At 46.0% G+C, this 15,315-nt stretch overlaps 1 protein-coding gene across 3 annotated transcripts in view; it reads right to left on the reverse strand.

The window, feature by feature from the left end:
• POLR3B (RNA polymerase III subunit B) overlaps nucleotides 1–9,642 on the reverse strand; it is a 126,778-nt gene extending 117,136 nt beyond the window's left edge. Inside the window, exons 1-2 of one of the 3 annotated variants that reach the window (XM_005300791.5) lie at nucleotides 9,096–9,642; nucleotides 4,105–4,137 (exon numbers count right to left, since the gene is read on the reverse strand). In XM_005300791.5, coding sequence (XP_005300848.1) covers nucleotides 4,105–4,137; nucleotides 9,096–9,167 — 105 coding nt within the window. In that variant the 5' untranslated portion in view covers nucleotides 9,168–9,642. The remainder of the gene's footprint in view (nucleotides 1–4,104; nucleotides 4,138–9,095) is intronic. The other 2 variants (XM_065581755.1, XM_042843615.2) reach the window with 2 other exon arrangements.
• Between the last annotated feature and the right edge of the window lie 5,673 nt (nucleotides 9,643–15,315).

Consider the following 15,315-nt stretch of genomic DNA (forward strand, 5'->3'; position numbering starts at 1 on the left):
TGATTCTACACTACGTCTCCAGGTTTACGGCAGCATAACTCCACAGATTTCAACAAAGCCTCAACTGAAATGTACTAGTTTTATAGCACAAACTGAGCATATAACAACCTCATAAGTTTGCATGATTAATGGGGAAAACCATTGTGAATTAACATTTTTTGCCACTTTGCCATTATGGCAGATGCCTGGGATATTAACCATTTGTCAGATGTGAAGACAGAAGAACTGTGTGGGATTAAAGGAAAAGGTCAAGGAGCAGACTCAGGTTACAGGGGAGAGAAAGAGGGAGAGGTCCAGCAAGATGTGAGAGACTGAATGAGGGAAAAAAAGCCTCAGACAACCTGCCCCAGAGACACTAGAGTTGGGGGAGGAATGATTCTGTCGCGGGTATTTTGAGCAAAAGTCAGGGACAGGTCGTGGGCAATAAACAAAAATTCACAGAAGCCTGCAACCTGTCCCCGACTTTTACTAAAAATCCCCTGGGGCTGAGGGGGAAACAAATAGAGCACTATCGCTTGCAGCTGCTTCAGCCCCCCCGGTAGCGGCTGCTACTTTGACAGCGCCTGCTTTGGCCCACCCCAGGGCTGGCTGTCGCCCATGGCTTCTGTTCTGGTGGCACCCAGGCTGACTGCCGGCAGCTGCTCCAGTCCCACTGCTGCTCCTGCGGGAAAGGGTGACTGCCATTGCTCCAGCCCCAGGGTGCTCACCCAACCCCAGCCGCTGCTTCAGGCCTGGGGCTGCTGCTCCGGTGGCCCTGGGGCTGACAGCTGTTCCAGCCCTGCCCCAGAAGTAGTCACGGAAATCATGGAAAGTCACAGAATCTGTGACCTCTGTGAATCTTATCCTTAGTAATAAGCAAGTACCAGGAGACACAGACATGAAACTAGTAGCTTCTAGGCCTATCCCGCAGGAGAAACTTTAACAACTCCAGACAGAGCCTCCCATCTGCTTGCCGAGCAGGAAGCATAATCCTACCAGCACTTACACCACCCAGTGCTTATTGATGGTTCAGAAGCCAAACCCACCACACATCAACATGTAGAAATCAATGCTGCAGTTGTTCAGGATTCAGTTTAATCAATGCAAGCATTAGAAAGGTTGTACTGTATTATAAAAAATGGAAGGTAAATATAACGCACTGCATTTATTCATTTTTTTTAAACATAGCATCTCTAAAGGACACTGGATCTCAGTACTCCACGGAAATAATTAGCCACAAGCTGCAAAGGAAAGGAAGCTTTCATAGGGGAAGGTTTGTCCAGTGGTTAGGACTATCTATCTATATCTAGATACACTGCTACCTCGATATAACACTACCCGATATAACACGAATTCTGATATAACGCGCTAAAGCAGTGCTCCGGGGGGGCGGGACTGCGCACTCCGGTGGATCAAAGCAAATTGAATATAACGCGGTTTCACCTATAACACGGTAAGATTTTTTGGCTCCCAAGGACAGCGTTATATCGAGGTAGAGGTGTATATATAAACAAATGGAAACATACAAATATAATTCACTTTATGAAAATGTGTTAAGGTTCCCTTTAAAATTAATTGAAAGCAAAAGCTAACTCAAGAGTTACCCAGCTGGCTCCACACTGACTAAAAGTCTAGAAAACATGACCTATAAAAAAAAAGATTGAAAAATTGTATTTGTTTAGTCAGAGGAAGAGAAGATTGACAGGGAACATGAGAGCAGCCTTCAAAAGTATGTAAAATGTTTTTTATAAAGAGAAGGGTGATCAGTTGTTCTCCTTGTCCACTGAGGACAGGGCAAGAAGTAATAGGCTTAAAATTGCAGCAAGAGAGATTTAGCTTGGACATTAGGAAAAACTTCCTAACTGTAAGGGCAGTTAAGCACTGGAATAAATTAACAAGGGAGGTTGTGAAATCTGTCATTGTAGGATTTTAAGAACAGTTTAAACAAAACAACTGTCAGGGATGGTCTAGATAATACTTAGTCCTGCCTCAGCACAAGGAAATGGACCAGATAACCTACTGAGGTCCCTTTCAGCCCTACATTTCTATGTAGTCCCCATGGATTTAAGGAAAGCAATACAACAAAAAATGACTCCCAGACAAAATTATTTTGATATACAACATTTTACAAAAACTCAGCCTATGAACAATGAATGAAAATGTAGAACCTACAAAATATGTGGTTCTATCACTATTTGTCTAACTTTTAAACTTCTTTCAGAAGACATGAACAGAGATTTATCAAAAATTTGACTCCAACACAAAAAATCACAATACGCAGCATTTGTATTGTATGGTATCGGCACAAACACAATGCTACGTAACAAAAGGACACAGTGAAGGATGTAGACTTTTGAGGTAAAGCATGCAGTAAATTGCATCTCCTCCACCCACGCCTGCAGAACCAAGACACTGAGGTACATGGGCCCAACAGCCCTCCCCCAGTAAGAACATTCTTACAGCCTCGGGAATTCTGATGATGTCACTAGTTCAAGCCTCTGCAAGTAGTTTGCGGGGGCGGCTGGTAGAGATGTAAGGAAGGGGTCGTAAATGAGATGGGTATTAGGTATTGGGCAGGCCCAAGGTACCATCACAGCCCTGGGCCAGAATGGCATTAAAGCACATAAATGACTGCTGGACTTTGTTCTTCTGCACTGGATACATGCAGGGACCCATTCTGCCCCCATGCAGCAGCAGAGGTAGTGAGAGACTCCTGGTGGTTTAACAGCCCTACATAGGGGGAGGAGCAGGACTGTCGTGGAGCAGGAATTGTGGGGTATATTGAAAAGGGCATTAATAATACTAGATTGCAGAGAGTCTATATACAAGTGAAGGAAAAAAGACAATGCAATAAGAATATAAAAATAGGCAGTGCACCCACGGTCACTTTGGAAGGGACTGCAGTGATGATGCTACAGGAGCAAAGGGGGCTGTGGTTTGATAGAGAATTTATAAAGTGCTAATATTAAATGTTTACATCTAGTTGTGCACATTAGCAGCTTAGATTGCCATCTGCACGGTATTGTTACTGTCACAGTCATCCTCCCTCCTACTTATTATTACTCACAGTTTGTGAGTTAGCTTTGCAGATTTGGGTCCTAAACACTTATGAGAGTTGTCCCTGAGTTCAGCAGAGCTACTCGCATGCACGAGTGAAGTCATGCATGCATGCATCTTTGCAGGATCAGGATTTTAGATTGCATGCTCTATGGGACAGAGACCATATCTACCTAGTAAATGTTTTACAGACCCTAGACCAATGAGCTAGATTGGCTCTTTGGGTAACACTGAAATAAAGAACAAACCAAAAATCACTGCCTGTATTTCATAAACTACTGTTTCAAACTGGCTAAAAAAATTGGCTACCTCTAAAGAGAGACTGCCTCAAACTATTCCCTTTGAGATTAATCAAGAAACTTTCATTTATGTAATAGGCTTGCCTCTCATATTATGGGGGCAGGAACTGGATGACTGTAGAGAGAATGCAAACTCCAGATGCAAAGGGGACAGATGGTCTGGGAAATAACAGAGGAAAAGACATAGAAGAAGGTTAAAAAAAAGAGGAAAGGCAGAAAAAAGAAAAAATAATGGACTTGATAAAGAGGGAAAATGTTGTAGGGAATAATAAAATAAAAAAAAACATAGAAAAAAGCCTGAAACAAAACAGAGAACTTTTGAGGTTAATCAGAGAAAGGGAAGCTTTCTCATGCTCTGGAGGATGGACTGAGGAGCATGCAGGATTGGAGGAAGGTCTGGCTATACAAGGCATTAATGGATTGTGAGAGGTTGGGCAGCCATGAATTAGAGTTGGGAAAGGAGAAAAAGAGACCATTGGGAGTCCCTACTTTTACAAGCAAGGAAACTAAATGTGAGAACGCAAGGGTTTTGGTTGTGCTGAAGGACAAGGGCTGAAAATAAAAAGTTTAGAGAATCTGCAAGAATGTGCAATGCTGACATAGGATTTTAAAATGAATGCATTAGGTTTTAAGATTAAAACACAGTCTGACTATCTTTTATCTTGTCAAAACAGTGTCTGTAGCAAATCAGTCTTGCACTAGTTAAATTGTTTTCAGTTTAAGAGCTTGAACATTCATGTATAAGTGAAACATATAAAGCAACACTGACCTTTAGAAAAGCTGGAAGAAGCCTCCATTTTTCCTAAAAACAAAAAACAAAAAAACACAATTTGAAATAGCTGCAGGAGTGTACCTAACAAAAAATGTAAAAAACCTAATCATTATTCTTCTACCTAGGGTGGCCAGGTGTCCAGTTTTCGACCAGAAAGTCTGGTTGAAAAGGCGACCTGATGGCATCCAGTCATATCTACTGACCAGACACTCAAAGTCCAGTTACTGCAGGCAGGGAGGCGGGAAGGCGCCAAGTCATCACCCACGCCAGCCCCTACTCAGTCAGAGCCTCCTTATACCTGCGCCTGGCAGCTGCAGCTCCCAGTCCCAACTCTGCAGATGAGTCCCTCCTGACCCATGCAGGGGAGGAGGGGGGGGAAAGGGGAAATGCAGCAAGAGATGGATGGAGGGGGAAAGAGGAGCAAATGGGGGGTGGGGCCTCAGGAGAAAGGGGAGGGCAGGGGGGCCTCAGGGGAGGTTCTGCATTCCTGCTGGAGTGTCCAGTTTTTATATATTACAAAGTTGGCAATCCTACTTCTACCATTAAGACTATTTAAAGTCAAGTCAATGTAGAGAAGAGAGACTGTAACTAGTCAATCAAAATTAGTAATATGAACAAGCAAATGACAATTTAAATAATCCAGTAATCTATGTGTGAAATACAAACTATATTCAAGGCACAGACAAAGGGATACAGTTAAATTACTCAATTTAAAAACAAGTTAACAAAATACAAGTTTCTGAGAAAACACCTCTTAAATACTATGTCCTGATTTATTTAAAAAAAAAAAGAAAAAAAAGCCACTCCTTTAAAAAAGTTTAAGTGTTTTGTTTTCAACGAGAGAGAAAACTATGGTCCTAATCCTACAAACGCTAATGCACACAGCCAAACACAAAGCACTGTCAAAACTGAAAAAATACTTATTCCTGCTAACTTCTTTCAGCTGTACAGTAATCTTAAGTATTACGGTAGTTAAAAAGTAGGTTCAAAACATTCAGACAAACGTGACTTGCAGTATGTCTAACTTTATAGATATCTAAAGAGTCAGAGACAGCTAAGATTCTGAACATTAAATAATATATTCAACTGGTCTGTGCAATTCTAAAATGAACTAAAAGTAAGTCAAAAAATTGTTATTGATATATCCTATATTGGAGTCCCAGCTATTGTTTGTATCGCTTGCTTTCAAAGACATGAAATTCAGTTGACTTTTATTCAGTCTTAGTCTAACTTTGTTTTTCATATTTCAACAGGAGAAAGATAAAAAACATAAAATAAAGGGAACAGCTTAATGTTTACATTTCAAATCTAGGGAGGAAGAACTGAACGCAAAATCAAGTTAAATTTTTCCACCACTGTTTAAAAATAAATCTTGCTGTATCACAACAAACTATTTTGGTATGTAGTAGTATGCATAAACAAGAGCATGGAGGAAGGTGGGTTCAATAAACGGTTATAACTTTGCGCAGTTTGCCCTGTAGGATAAACTTATGTGCATCACAAGTAAATTTGGCCCCAAATTAGTTTCAGGGCAGCTGCAAAGATACAGGACCAACTAAGTAAAATCAGGATGGGCCTACATACAGTGCAAGTGGCAGCCTCAACCCTCTTGCGCGTACTATATGTGGGCTTGATTCCATGAAGCACCAGGCACCCACAATTCATTGAGCTCAGTGAAAACTAAGGTGGCTAGGGTTACCATACGTCCGGATTTTCCCGGACATGTCCGGCTTTTTGGGACTCAAATCCCCGTCCGGGGGGAAATCCCAAAAAGCCGAACATGTCCGGGAAAATCCAGCGCCGCTGGGCCGGGGGCTGGCCCGGGGCCGGCGGTGCTGGGCGGCCGGGGGGTGCGCCGAGCCGCCGGGGGCCAGCGGTGCTGGGCAGCCGGGGGGTGCGCCGGGCCGCCGGGGGTGCTGGGCGGGCCGGGGGTGCTCGGCCGGGGGCCCGGGGGCCGGCAGTGCTGGGCGGGCCGGGGGTGGTCGGCCGTGGGGCTGGGCCTGGGGCCGGCACCCCAGGGCCCGAGCCGACCCAGGCTGGAAACGCCGGGGGGGCCAGCCTGGGCCGCGCCTCCTCCCCCCACACCCCCCCTTACCTGCTTCAGGCTTCCCACGAATCAAATGTTCGCGGGAAGCAGGGGAGGGGGCGGAGACTTTGGGGAAGGGGCGGAGTTGGGGCAGGGGCGGAGCCCCATGGAGTGTCCTCCTTTTGGAGGCACAAAATATGGTAACCCTAAAGATGGCTCAACACCTTGCAGATAGGATGACCACCTTTCCCTAACTGGATGGCACAGTCCCAAAATGTACATTTCAAGTCCTGGTCCCAGGCTGAATGACTCTGGGACAGCTTTGGTCCCCAATTCCCTGCAGTGCCACTCTGCATCTGCCAGAGGCTTAGGGACAGCCTCAGCCTCTTCGCAGTCGCGGGCGCTGAGGTGGGCCGTAGCCTCCTCTCACCACAAGGCCCTGCCCCCTGCGCCTCCTCTTCCCCTTGAGGTCAGAAGCCAGAGCTGGACAATAGTAAGAGCTGCCCACAGAGCCTGGGCACGTCCCATGGGGGCGGGAACACAGGTCAGGTACTATTCTTGGGCACCCTGACCCCCCCACCCAGGGTAGGTGGAGAGTCCAGGGATCCCTGGGTGGCTCTTAGCACAGTCTGCGCCACCTTCCAACCTGGCCAAGGGACAGGGCCCCGGGGGAAGAGGAAGAGCAGGGGCAGGGCCACAGAAGGGGTGGGATTCTTGCATGCGTCTTCTTTTTGCACTTTGAAAAGGTGGCCACTCCACTTGGAGGATGAGGCCCTAAAGGGAGCACATGATAAGTTAACTTTGCAATGGAATACAGTACTGGGCTCTTTGCCTTGTGTGAGTAGCAGCTACTGATGCAGTCACTATCAGCACAGTGTCGGAGATGTTTCAGAGGTGGTAACACGGCAATGAGTCATTGGTTTAAAGGCTAAATTTCTGACATCTCCCTTCTATCCACTAAACCCCTACCAAAAAAAGGGGGTGGAGAATTAAAATCTAAAAATGTTAAAAACAAAGCCCCTAACCCATGCAGTGCTTTTACCCTGAAAAAGGAGAAGTGCCAGAGACTCCACAAAGTCCAGGAGGAACATTGCTATTGATTGTACGTGGAAGGGGCTCAAGTACTGTGGTGATGGGCAGCAGTGAAAGTAGGGTGACCAGACGTCCCGATTTTATCGGGACCGTCCCGATATTTCCTTGTTTGTCCCGCGTCCCGACCGACGTGCGGTCGGGACAACCGGACAAACAAGGAAATGCCCCGAGCCTCGAGCCCGGAAGTGCTCGCGCCCCCCCCCCCTGCCCTGACTCCGCCCCCTCCTCCCCCGATTGGCTCCCTCCCCGAATCCCCGCCTCTTCCCCGGGCTCACCATTCCCCCTCCCTCCACAAGCGCTGGAGGGAGGCCCGGGAGACGCAGGGGAAGCGCGGGGCCGGGGTGAGTAACAGTCCGGCCTGGCCCAGTGCAGGCAGGACTCAGTTGGGTGGTGGAAGAGGAGGGGGGCGACCCGTGGGGCCAGGCGACGGGGGAGGAAGTGGCCATGGCGCTCGGCGGCTCTGGCGCCCCCGAACTCCCCGAGCCGGGGCCTGCAGCAGCGCATACGCTGGGCCCAGCCCCTGGCTAGGCACGTCTGGGCTGCCCAGCTGGTGCTATCCCGCGGCGGCCCCGGGGTGGAGGCATCGGCAGCCCAGCCCCGTTCGTTCCCCTGCGGGACGGGGGGGCTGGGACCTGCTGCCACCACTCCGGGGCCGCCGCGCGATAGCACCAGCTGGGCAGCAGCCCAGACGCTGGCCAGGGGCTGGGCGCAGTGTGCGCGCTGCTGGGTCCCCGCAGCAGGCCCCGGCTCGGGGGGTTCGGGGGCGCCAGAGCCGCAGTCGCCGAGTGCCATGGCCGCTTCCTCCCCCGCGGCAGTGGGAGCTGCAGCAGCGGCTGCTCCCGAGTCCCGCTGCCCGGGGGTGAGAACAGCCACCGCCTGGCCCCGCGGGCCGCCCCCCTCCTCGCCCTACCTCCCAACTGAGTCCTGCCTGCTCGGGGCCAGGCCGGACTCTCACTACCCCGGCCCGGCGCTTCCCCTGAGTCTCCCGGGCCTCCCTCCAGCACTTGCGGAGGAAGGTTTTTTGTTTTTTGTTTTTGGCCCCGCCCCCCGCCACGCCCCCCCCACGCGTCCCGATATTTGTCTTTGGTGATCTGGTCACCCTAAGTGAAAGGTAGATACAGGGTTGGATAGGCAGATTTCCATAGGGGTAGGTAGGAGCCAGGCTCTGTGTGTGTCACCCTCTACAAGCGTTATAGAGACTGAAATTACACCCTGTTAGAAAGGCTGCTAACTGCCCCACGTAGACAAGGCCTGCGTGTCTCACATCGTGTTAGGCGGCCTAATCACGGGCGGCTAACACGACCCTGCACGCCCCTGCCCTTGCCCACGCTGAGTGTGTCGCTCCAACACCGAGCAGCAGGGGCGCTCACTGGCCTTGTAATATCCTGGGGCAGCCAAGGTCCCCTGGGGCAAGGCTGGGAGCCCTCTACCAGCTGCTGGGCTCAATGGCAAGGGAGGCTGCACAGCACCTAGCAACACCAGGCCGTGCGCTCTGCTAGCATCTCACTGGCTGCCATGTCACTGGCACCAGGCCCGGGGGCTGCCAGGCAGAGCAGCCAGCCTGGAGATTGCGGAAAGGGGCAGGCCAGCGCGGAAAGGGTGGATTGATCCCGCGCATGCGCCACAAGTGACTCGGGACCCACGTGCCTGGAGTCCGGAAAGCCCACGAGAGAGACGAACCATGGGGTTGCGCGCATGCGCAGCAGGAGATGTTGCTGAAAGACCTGGGGCTGAAGCAGGAGCCTCCGCGCAAGCGCAACAGGGGCCTCGGCGAGACAGCTCGCGGGGGCTCCGCCGCTCGTTGCCATAGCGGAGCGAGCTCCTCCTCTGAAGGCTGCGGCGCCTTTATCCCCCCCCCCCACTCGCTCACCTCCACCGTGTTCACGGGAGCCGCCGCCTGCTCCGCGGTCAGAGTCCCCAGCTCGGCCGCTAACGCGTCCATGGCGAGCGCGGCGGAGACACGAGCCGGGAGGGATTCGGCAGCCGGCGGACGCTCCGCGCGATGGACCCGCCGTGCGGTTGATGAAATCTGCCCCCACTATAACAGAGGCGCCGCGGGACCGTTCCGCTTCTTTTAAAGAGCCCGCGGGAGGGGGGGAGACGACTCGCCCGCCCGCTCGGAGCGAGCTGCTGGTCCTGGCCCAGGGGCTCGGAAGCTGGGGGAGCGAAAATGCCCCCCTGAAACGCTCAGCACAAACCTCGCTCCCCAGAGACCGAATCTGAGCCTCACCCCCCCACCCCTAAACATAAGGGATGGGTCTGGTGAGAGGCTTGGAGAACTGCCCTAAACCTGATGTGACATGATGGGGGGCAGCAGGTTCCCCCTCTCAGAACAGCTCCTCCCCTCCCCCGCACCTCAGCCAGCCTGGGGTGGGATTTCAGTGTGACTTGTGCCATGGAAAGTTAAACTGTCTTCTACTGTTCACCCTCCAGGGGGCGCTGTGTATAAAAGACTTTATTTAAATGAAGTTCAGCCCTGCTGGGCAGAGCACACGGATGAACACGCCTGGTACAAACGAAGCTCTGTAGCCAGCAGCTCATATCCCTGCATAAGTATGTGACAGTATTGTATAGGACAAGTCCCTTTGTTATTATTTGAAGGGCACCATGGGAGAGTCGCTGTCATGTCATCATTTTCTGTATAGTGGGGAAGTACAAGTGAGCCAAAGCTGGAATCCGCACTAATATTTTTTTTCTCGTATCCGCTGGTTAGGATTCCATGGGTTGAGAACTAAAATAGACTCACAGATAATAGACAAACCAGCTGCAGATCAGCAACCAACTCTTTGATTTTAACTTTCTGCAGAGGACAGTTTGAAAGTGCTACTGCAGTCTCATTACCTTCTAGGTTGTCAGTTTACACTCTGCAAAGCCACAGAGACTGTCAGTACGTAACAGTCATTATGATATTTTTTCCAGTCTTAATGCTGTTTGCCTTGTATGCACTATGCTCAAAAAGTGACATTTTATATCTCACAGATGTTAACAAATTTATATACACAATACTCTGGTGAGGCAGCAAATTACTATAATCTCCATTTTGCAAATGGGGAACAAGTAAAGAAAGTTGATTTGCTCAAGGTCATATCTCCTGAATCCTACTCTGATGCCTGAACCACAAAACCATCCACAACACTGCAGAAAACTTTCCTCAAGTGGCACTTATTGTCAGGAATTGAAACTCCATGGGACTCCTTAGCTTTGGAGTTACAAGGCCTCCTATTGATTCAACATCTGAAATTGGGAGAGGGGGGTGGAATCTGAGCAGCCATACATGTGGAGTCTTGGGATTGTCAACAGGGAACCTCAGGAGAATACACAAACAATCACTTTCCTATCTTTCTGTGGGAGGGGGACTTTCCAGTTGACTAAAATGACAGCTCACTAGAAGCATCAATATACACAGTAAAAGTCCCTGTGTTGATTTTCTTAAAAGTTGTGTATAATGATTTTTAGGCACCATTTAAAAGTAAAGGTCACACTGGAAACATTCTTTAAACAAATCACTGTACTTTTTGTAATAAAAAGGAAGTCATACTTCAATAAGTGTGACTGTAGCACCCAAGGATATCTATGTACTGTGCAAACAATTAAATAAGGAATATAGGAATTGCCATACCATTCCAGCCTATTGTTCCATTATTCTGGTATCATGTCTGGTGCACATAAATGGCCAGTACCAGATGGTCAGAAGAGAGCGCAAGGAATAGCACAATGGAAAATTATGTAATATCCTGCCAAGTGGGAAGAGTTTCTTCTTAACCTTAGTGGTTGGCTTATGCTCTAAAGGGTGATGGTGGATGTCCTAAAACTTTTATCCTACCTTATATAATTACGAATGTTCTTATCCACATAAAAGTGCAATCATCCTTTGAATCCTAAGTGCTTGGCGTCAGTGATATGTTGTTGGCAGTGAGTTCCACACATAAATTAAACATGGTATAAAAATCAGCAGATTTTTTTGAGATGGGATTCCACTGTCAGGTAGGCATGTATTTTATTCCTTTTACAGATGGGTAAATTGCAGAAGAAAATGGCTAAGTAATTTGTACCATATCAGTCAATGAATCAGAGGCAGAGCCAAGAACAGACCCGGGGAGTCCTCACTCCAGCTCTAACCCTTAAAACACATCCCAGTTTTAAACATCCTTGAATAGAGTTTAAACTTAAATAAGATAGTATCATTACTGCATGCTGATTTTTTCTCATATAGATGATGACCAAGTTGGATAGTTAAAGATACAAGGCCAAGCAGGTTGTGGAGTTTGCAGTGAATGGTTTTGTTACTATTATAATTCTGAAGGCTGCGTAAATCAATGGTATTATGCTCACTTATACCAACAGTGAGTTTGGGCCAGGGTTATTTCTCTTTAAAACCTGATATGTTGCTAATTGGTTTTACAAGTGGTGGATGCTGCTTTATAATAAACATTTCTAAAAGGACTGTGAGTCAAAGACATCTAAGCCCTACACCCAACCTACAATATAAACAAAAACATTTAAAAGGGAAAGAAGAGCCCCTCACCGATAGCGTGGCTTGATTTAATTCAGAAGCAGGAAACCTTGATTTAAATAATAACTTTAAATCTTGATTTGTATTTATACTTTTTGTTATTTTCTTCAAGAAAAGCTGGTTCGCACTGGCTGGTAATCCCTGAAAATCAACAGTTTTTAACTAAATTTACCCTTTACACAAAATTTAAGCATTCTTTTTGGTAACCAGGCCAATACACTATATCTATACATTTATTTAAACAATTATATAGCTTAATATACATTTATTCAGATTCTTAATTTTTACATTTTTTACATTAGAAAATGATGAACAATTCATTTCTTGTTTACTAGATGGTTAATTTTTTACTTGTGATTTGTGTCAAGCTCTATTTGGATGAAAATTGGAATTAAATTAAAAATGAGTAAAACAGCTTTTAAAAATGCATTAGCTAAATAAAACTACCTTCAGTGTTCTGGAAACAAAAGCCAAATGTTTTGATAAACATGTTTTGCATTTAAAACTGATTTTTTAAACAAAGGAAGTATTGTTTGTCATTGGTGATTTGAAGTGATTGTTTTGGTACCATTATCCTTCAAGATTTTAGGACAGACCTCATCCTCCCTCACCTAGTTTTTATTCACAGATTGGGAGAGGAAAATGAGTTTTCCTGCTTTATCAACTCCCAATCAGTTTCTCAACTTTGAATGAACTAGTGATTGAACTGAACTAGTTGACTACACTGAAATGAAGAAAAGATTCTCTCTGCACCTGCAGAAGAGGCTACTGCTGTTAAAAGCTGGTTTAACACTTCAACAACTCTAGTTCCTGGTGCTTAGTCACCAGTTCAGTGGCTTGACTTTCTTTAAAACTTGGACCACAAACAAGTACCGTTTAATATTTTTTTAGATGTATCTTAAATTATTTTATTAGATTATATCAAGTTTAGGTCTCAACATAGGTTGTCATAATTTCAAATTTAATTTGAAATTGGTTTATCTTTAAAGACAAAAATGTAATTTACATTATATCTTTTTTAAATTAAAACATTTTTTTTTATCCATGCTGATCACCAAACAGTGTTCTTCTCTGCCTTCACCTCCCCCCGAAAAGGTGTGGGCAAGAGAAACCCAAGATTGAATGGAAAGTAAAACCAGATGCAGGCAGGGTGACACAGCTGGACTTTAGCATCTGTTTAAATGAACCATGTATTGATTTGCTGTTCAGATTCTTTCCATGGAGTCTCTCTCTTTGATGGCTTTTTAAAAATTATTTTTAGCACTCTGGCAGTTGTGAGCAAAAGGGCAAGGATTGCTGGGTTTTGGTGGCTTCAGGAAGAAGTTCAAAAACAATAGCTGTTGTCCATAACATTCTCTCTATGTACATAAAAGTGAAATAAAGGACCAATAATGTATACTCAAGTTTGTCAAAATAGAGATCACTAATGCATCTTCCAAAGGGAGGTTGCATGCCTAGCATAGGGTTCTAAAATAAGATATGCAGTCCCCAGAAAACCCTATGCTGTGCATTATTGAAGAAATATGTAGAGGATAATATTAATGCCTGAAGATAAGCTGCAAGAAACAGGCCAGTAAATTAAAAGCAGCTTTTAGCTGTGAACTTACTCCACCACCAGTGATGTTAATTCCTGATTCAAACAAACTCAAGATATTTTGGTTTTGTTAGTTTGGAACTTCTGTGCACTGTATCTGACTAACACCAGATGCTTCAGGTGAAGATGCTGCCCCCTCCCCCAAAATATTGTTCACACAGTAGTTATAGAGTAACCTACCTACAAAGTAAGATTTTCCTCAATATATCTCAGAGCTGGTTTATGCCCTGAAGCATGAGGGATTTATTACAGCTGTGTGGAGAAAGGTAGTTCTCTTTCATGGAGGATTTTATTTCAAAATTTGGTTTCATTCAGATTAGGATCCCAACAGTTCTCCACAAAAGGGAATGGAGCCCCAACCAAAGGCAGGTTGCCCTGAAACCATGGATCCTGAAAGCCCTCTCTGAGGCAAACCACCTGCAGCTCTGCTGAGGAGCCAGATGGGCAGGCTGCATGAAAGAATCCTAATAGAAACAATGCCTCCTAGGTTTTGAAACGTACCTGAGTTCTGTTGGAATTTTCAGGGATGTTTCAGATTTTGACAAATCAGCAAATTCTGACAAAATATTTTCTCAGAATTTTTTTGAACAGCTCTAGGTTTTAATCCCGACCAACTGTTTGGGTTTTTTGTTGGTTGGTTTTAAAATCCTCTCTATGCTAACTCTGGCTTGTTATCCATAGAAGTTTGTGATCCTTTTTTTGAATCCAACTAGAATTTTAGCTCTCAAGACTAGCTTGTGGTAACAAGTTCCTCAACTGGGTTCACTGAGAATCCCCTGGCTCATGTAGCATGAGGATGAATTGGCATACCCAATTTACCTGCTCTACACCATTTGTTATTGTACATACATACACACACACACACACGTCATCTCTCACAAATAGACAGCTGCAATCTTTTCAGTCTCTTTTCTTTCAGAGTTTGGTGCTAGGAGTTACAAATCCATTCTGAGATTAGAAATCAAGGAGTGTTCCTTCCCACTCATGCACCATCACCAGTAAGATTATACTGGCTAGCTTCTATCATCCAACCTGGGAAATTAGTTGAGGTGCTGAGTTTGCATACATATGAAAAAGAATACTGTCCTGCAATTGGAATGTGTATAACAATATTTTGGACAATGTGCAAAGGAGAAATAGAATTCAGTTCAATTGCTATAGCATTACAAAGCCAACATAGGCAGCAGCTGTAAAAAATGTACGTCACTTATAGACAAAGGGGAGCGTATGAGAGAATAAAATCCATTAATTGTAAAGCACTCAAGCCCAGATCCTCAAAAGGTATTTGGGCTCCTAATTTCTGTTGATTTCAATGGAAATTAAGAGCCTAAATGCCTTTGAGGATCTGGGCCCCAGATAGCCATCCATTACTGTAGTATGACTAACTCTATATGGGTGACAATATAGCTATGTTCACATCCTACACATGTACAAAATGTGTTACAAGGCATGTCTTGTAAGGTATTTCAAAATTCATAATTTGCTAGTCAGTATAATCCTGATAAAGTATGCGTAGCAACATTGTATGTAATGTTATAAGATTTGCCTGTATGATGTTATTAACACATGTTCCAAACTCCACAGCCCTGTCCAAACTGAGGCTGGTAGACTGGTCTGTCCTAAACAAAGGAATGTGGGCTTTGCCTTATTTTGTATTTAGGCAGTAAACAGAGTCATCCAGCAGGAAGGGAAGCAAAGAAAGCTCAAACAGGTGAGAAAAACCCAGCAGGGAACATCCTTCCACATAGACTCTGTCTCCTAGTGACCAGCTGGAAATGTTTTTCAAGAGAGGGACAAACTATAAAAAGGAGGGACAAATGCCCCAAGGCCCCCACTCTCTCTCCCTGCCCATTCCATTCAGTGCATCTGAAGCAAAAAAAGGAAGCATTTGTTGGACTCTAGAGTGCGGCGTGGGGTCCTGACCTACAGGGTTTGGTCAATATGATGGCTGAAAGCATGTGGTGAATCTGTGCTTGAATCTGT

The sequence above is a fragment of the Chrysemys picta genome, chromosome 1, assembly GCF_011386835.1.
Source record: "Chrysemys picta bellii isolate R12L10 chromosome 1, ASM1138683v2, whole genome shotgun sequence".
Classification (NCBI taxonomy): domain Eukaryota; kingdom Metazoa; phylum Chordata; order Testudines; family Emydidae; genus Chrysemys; species Chrysemys picta.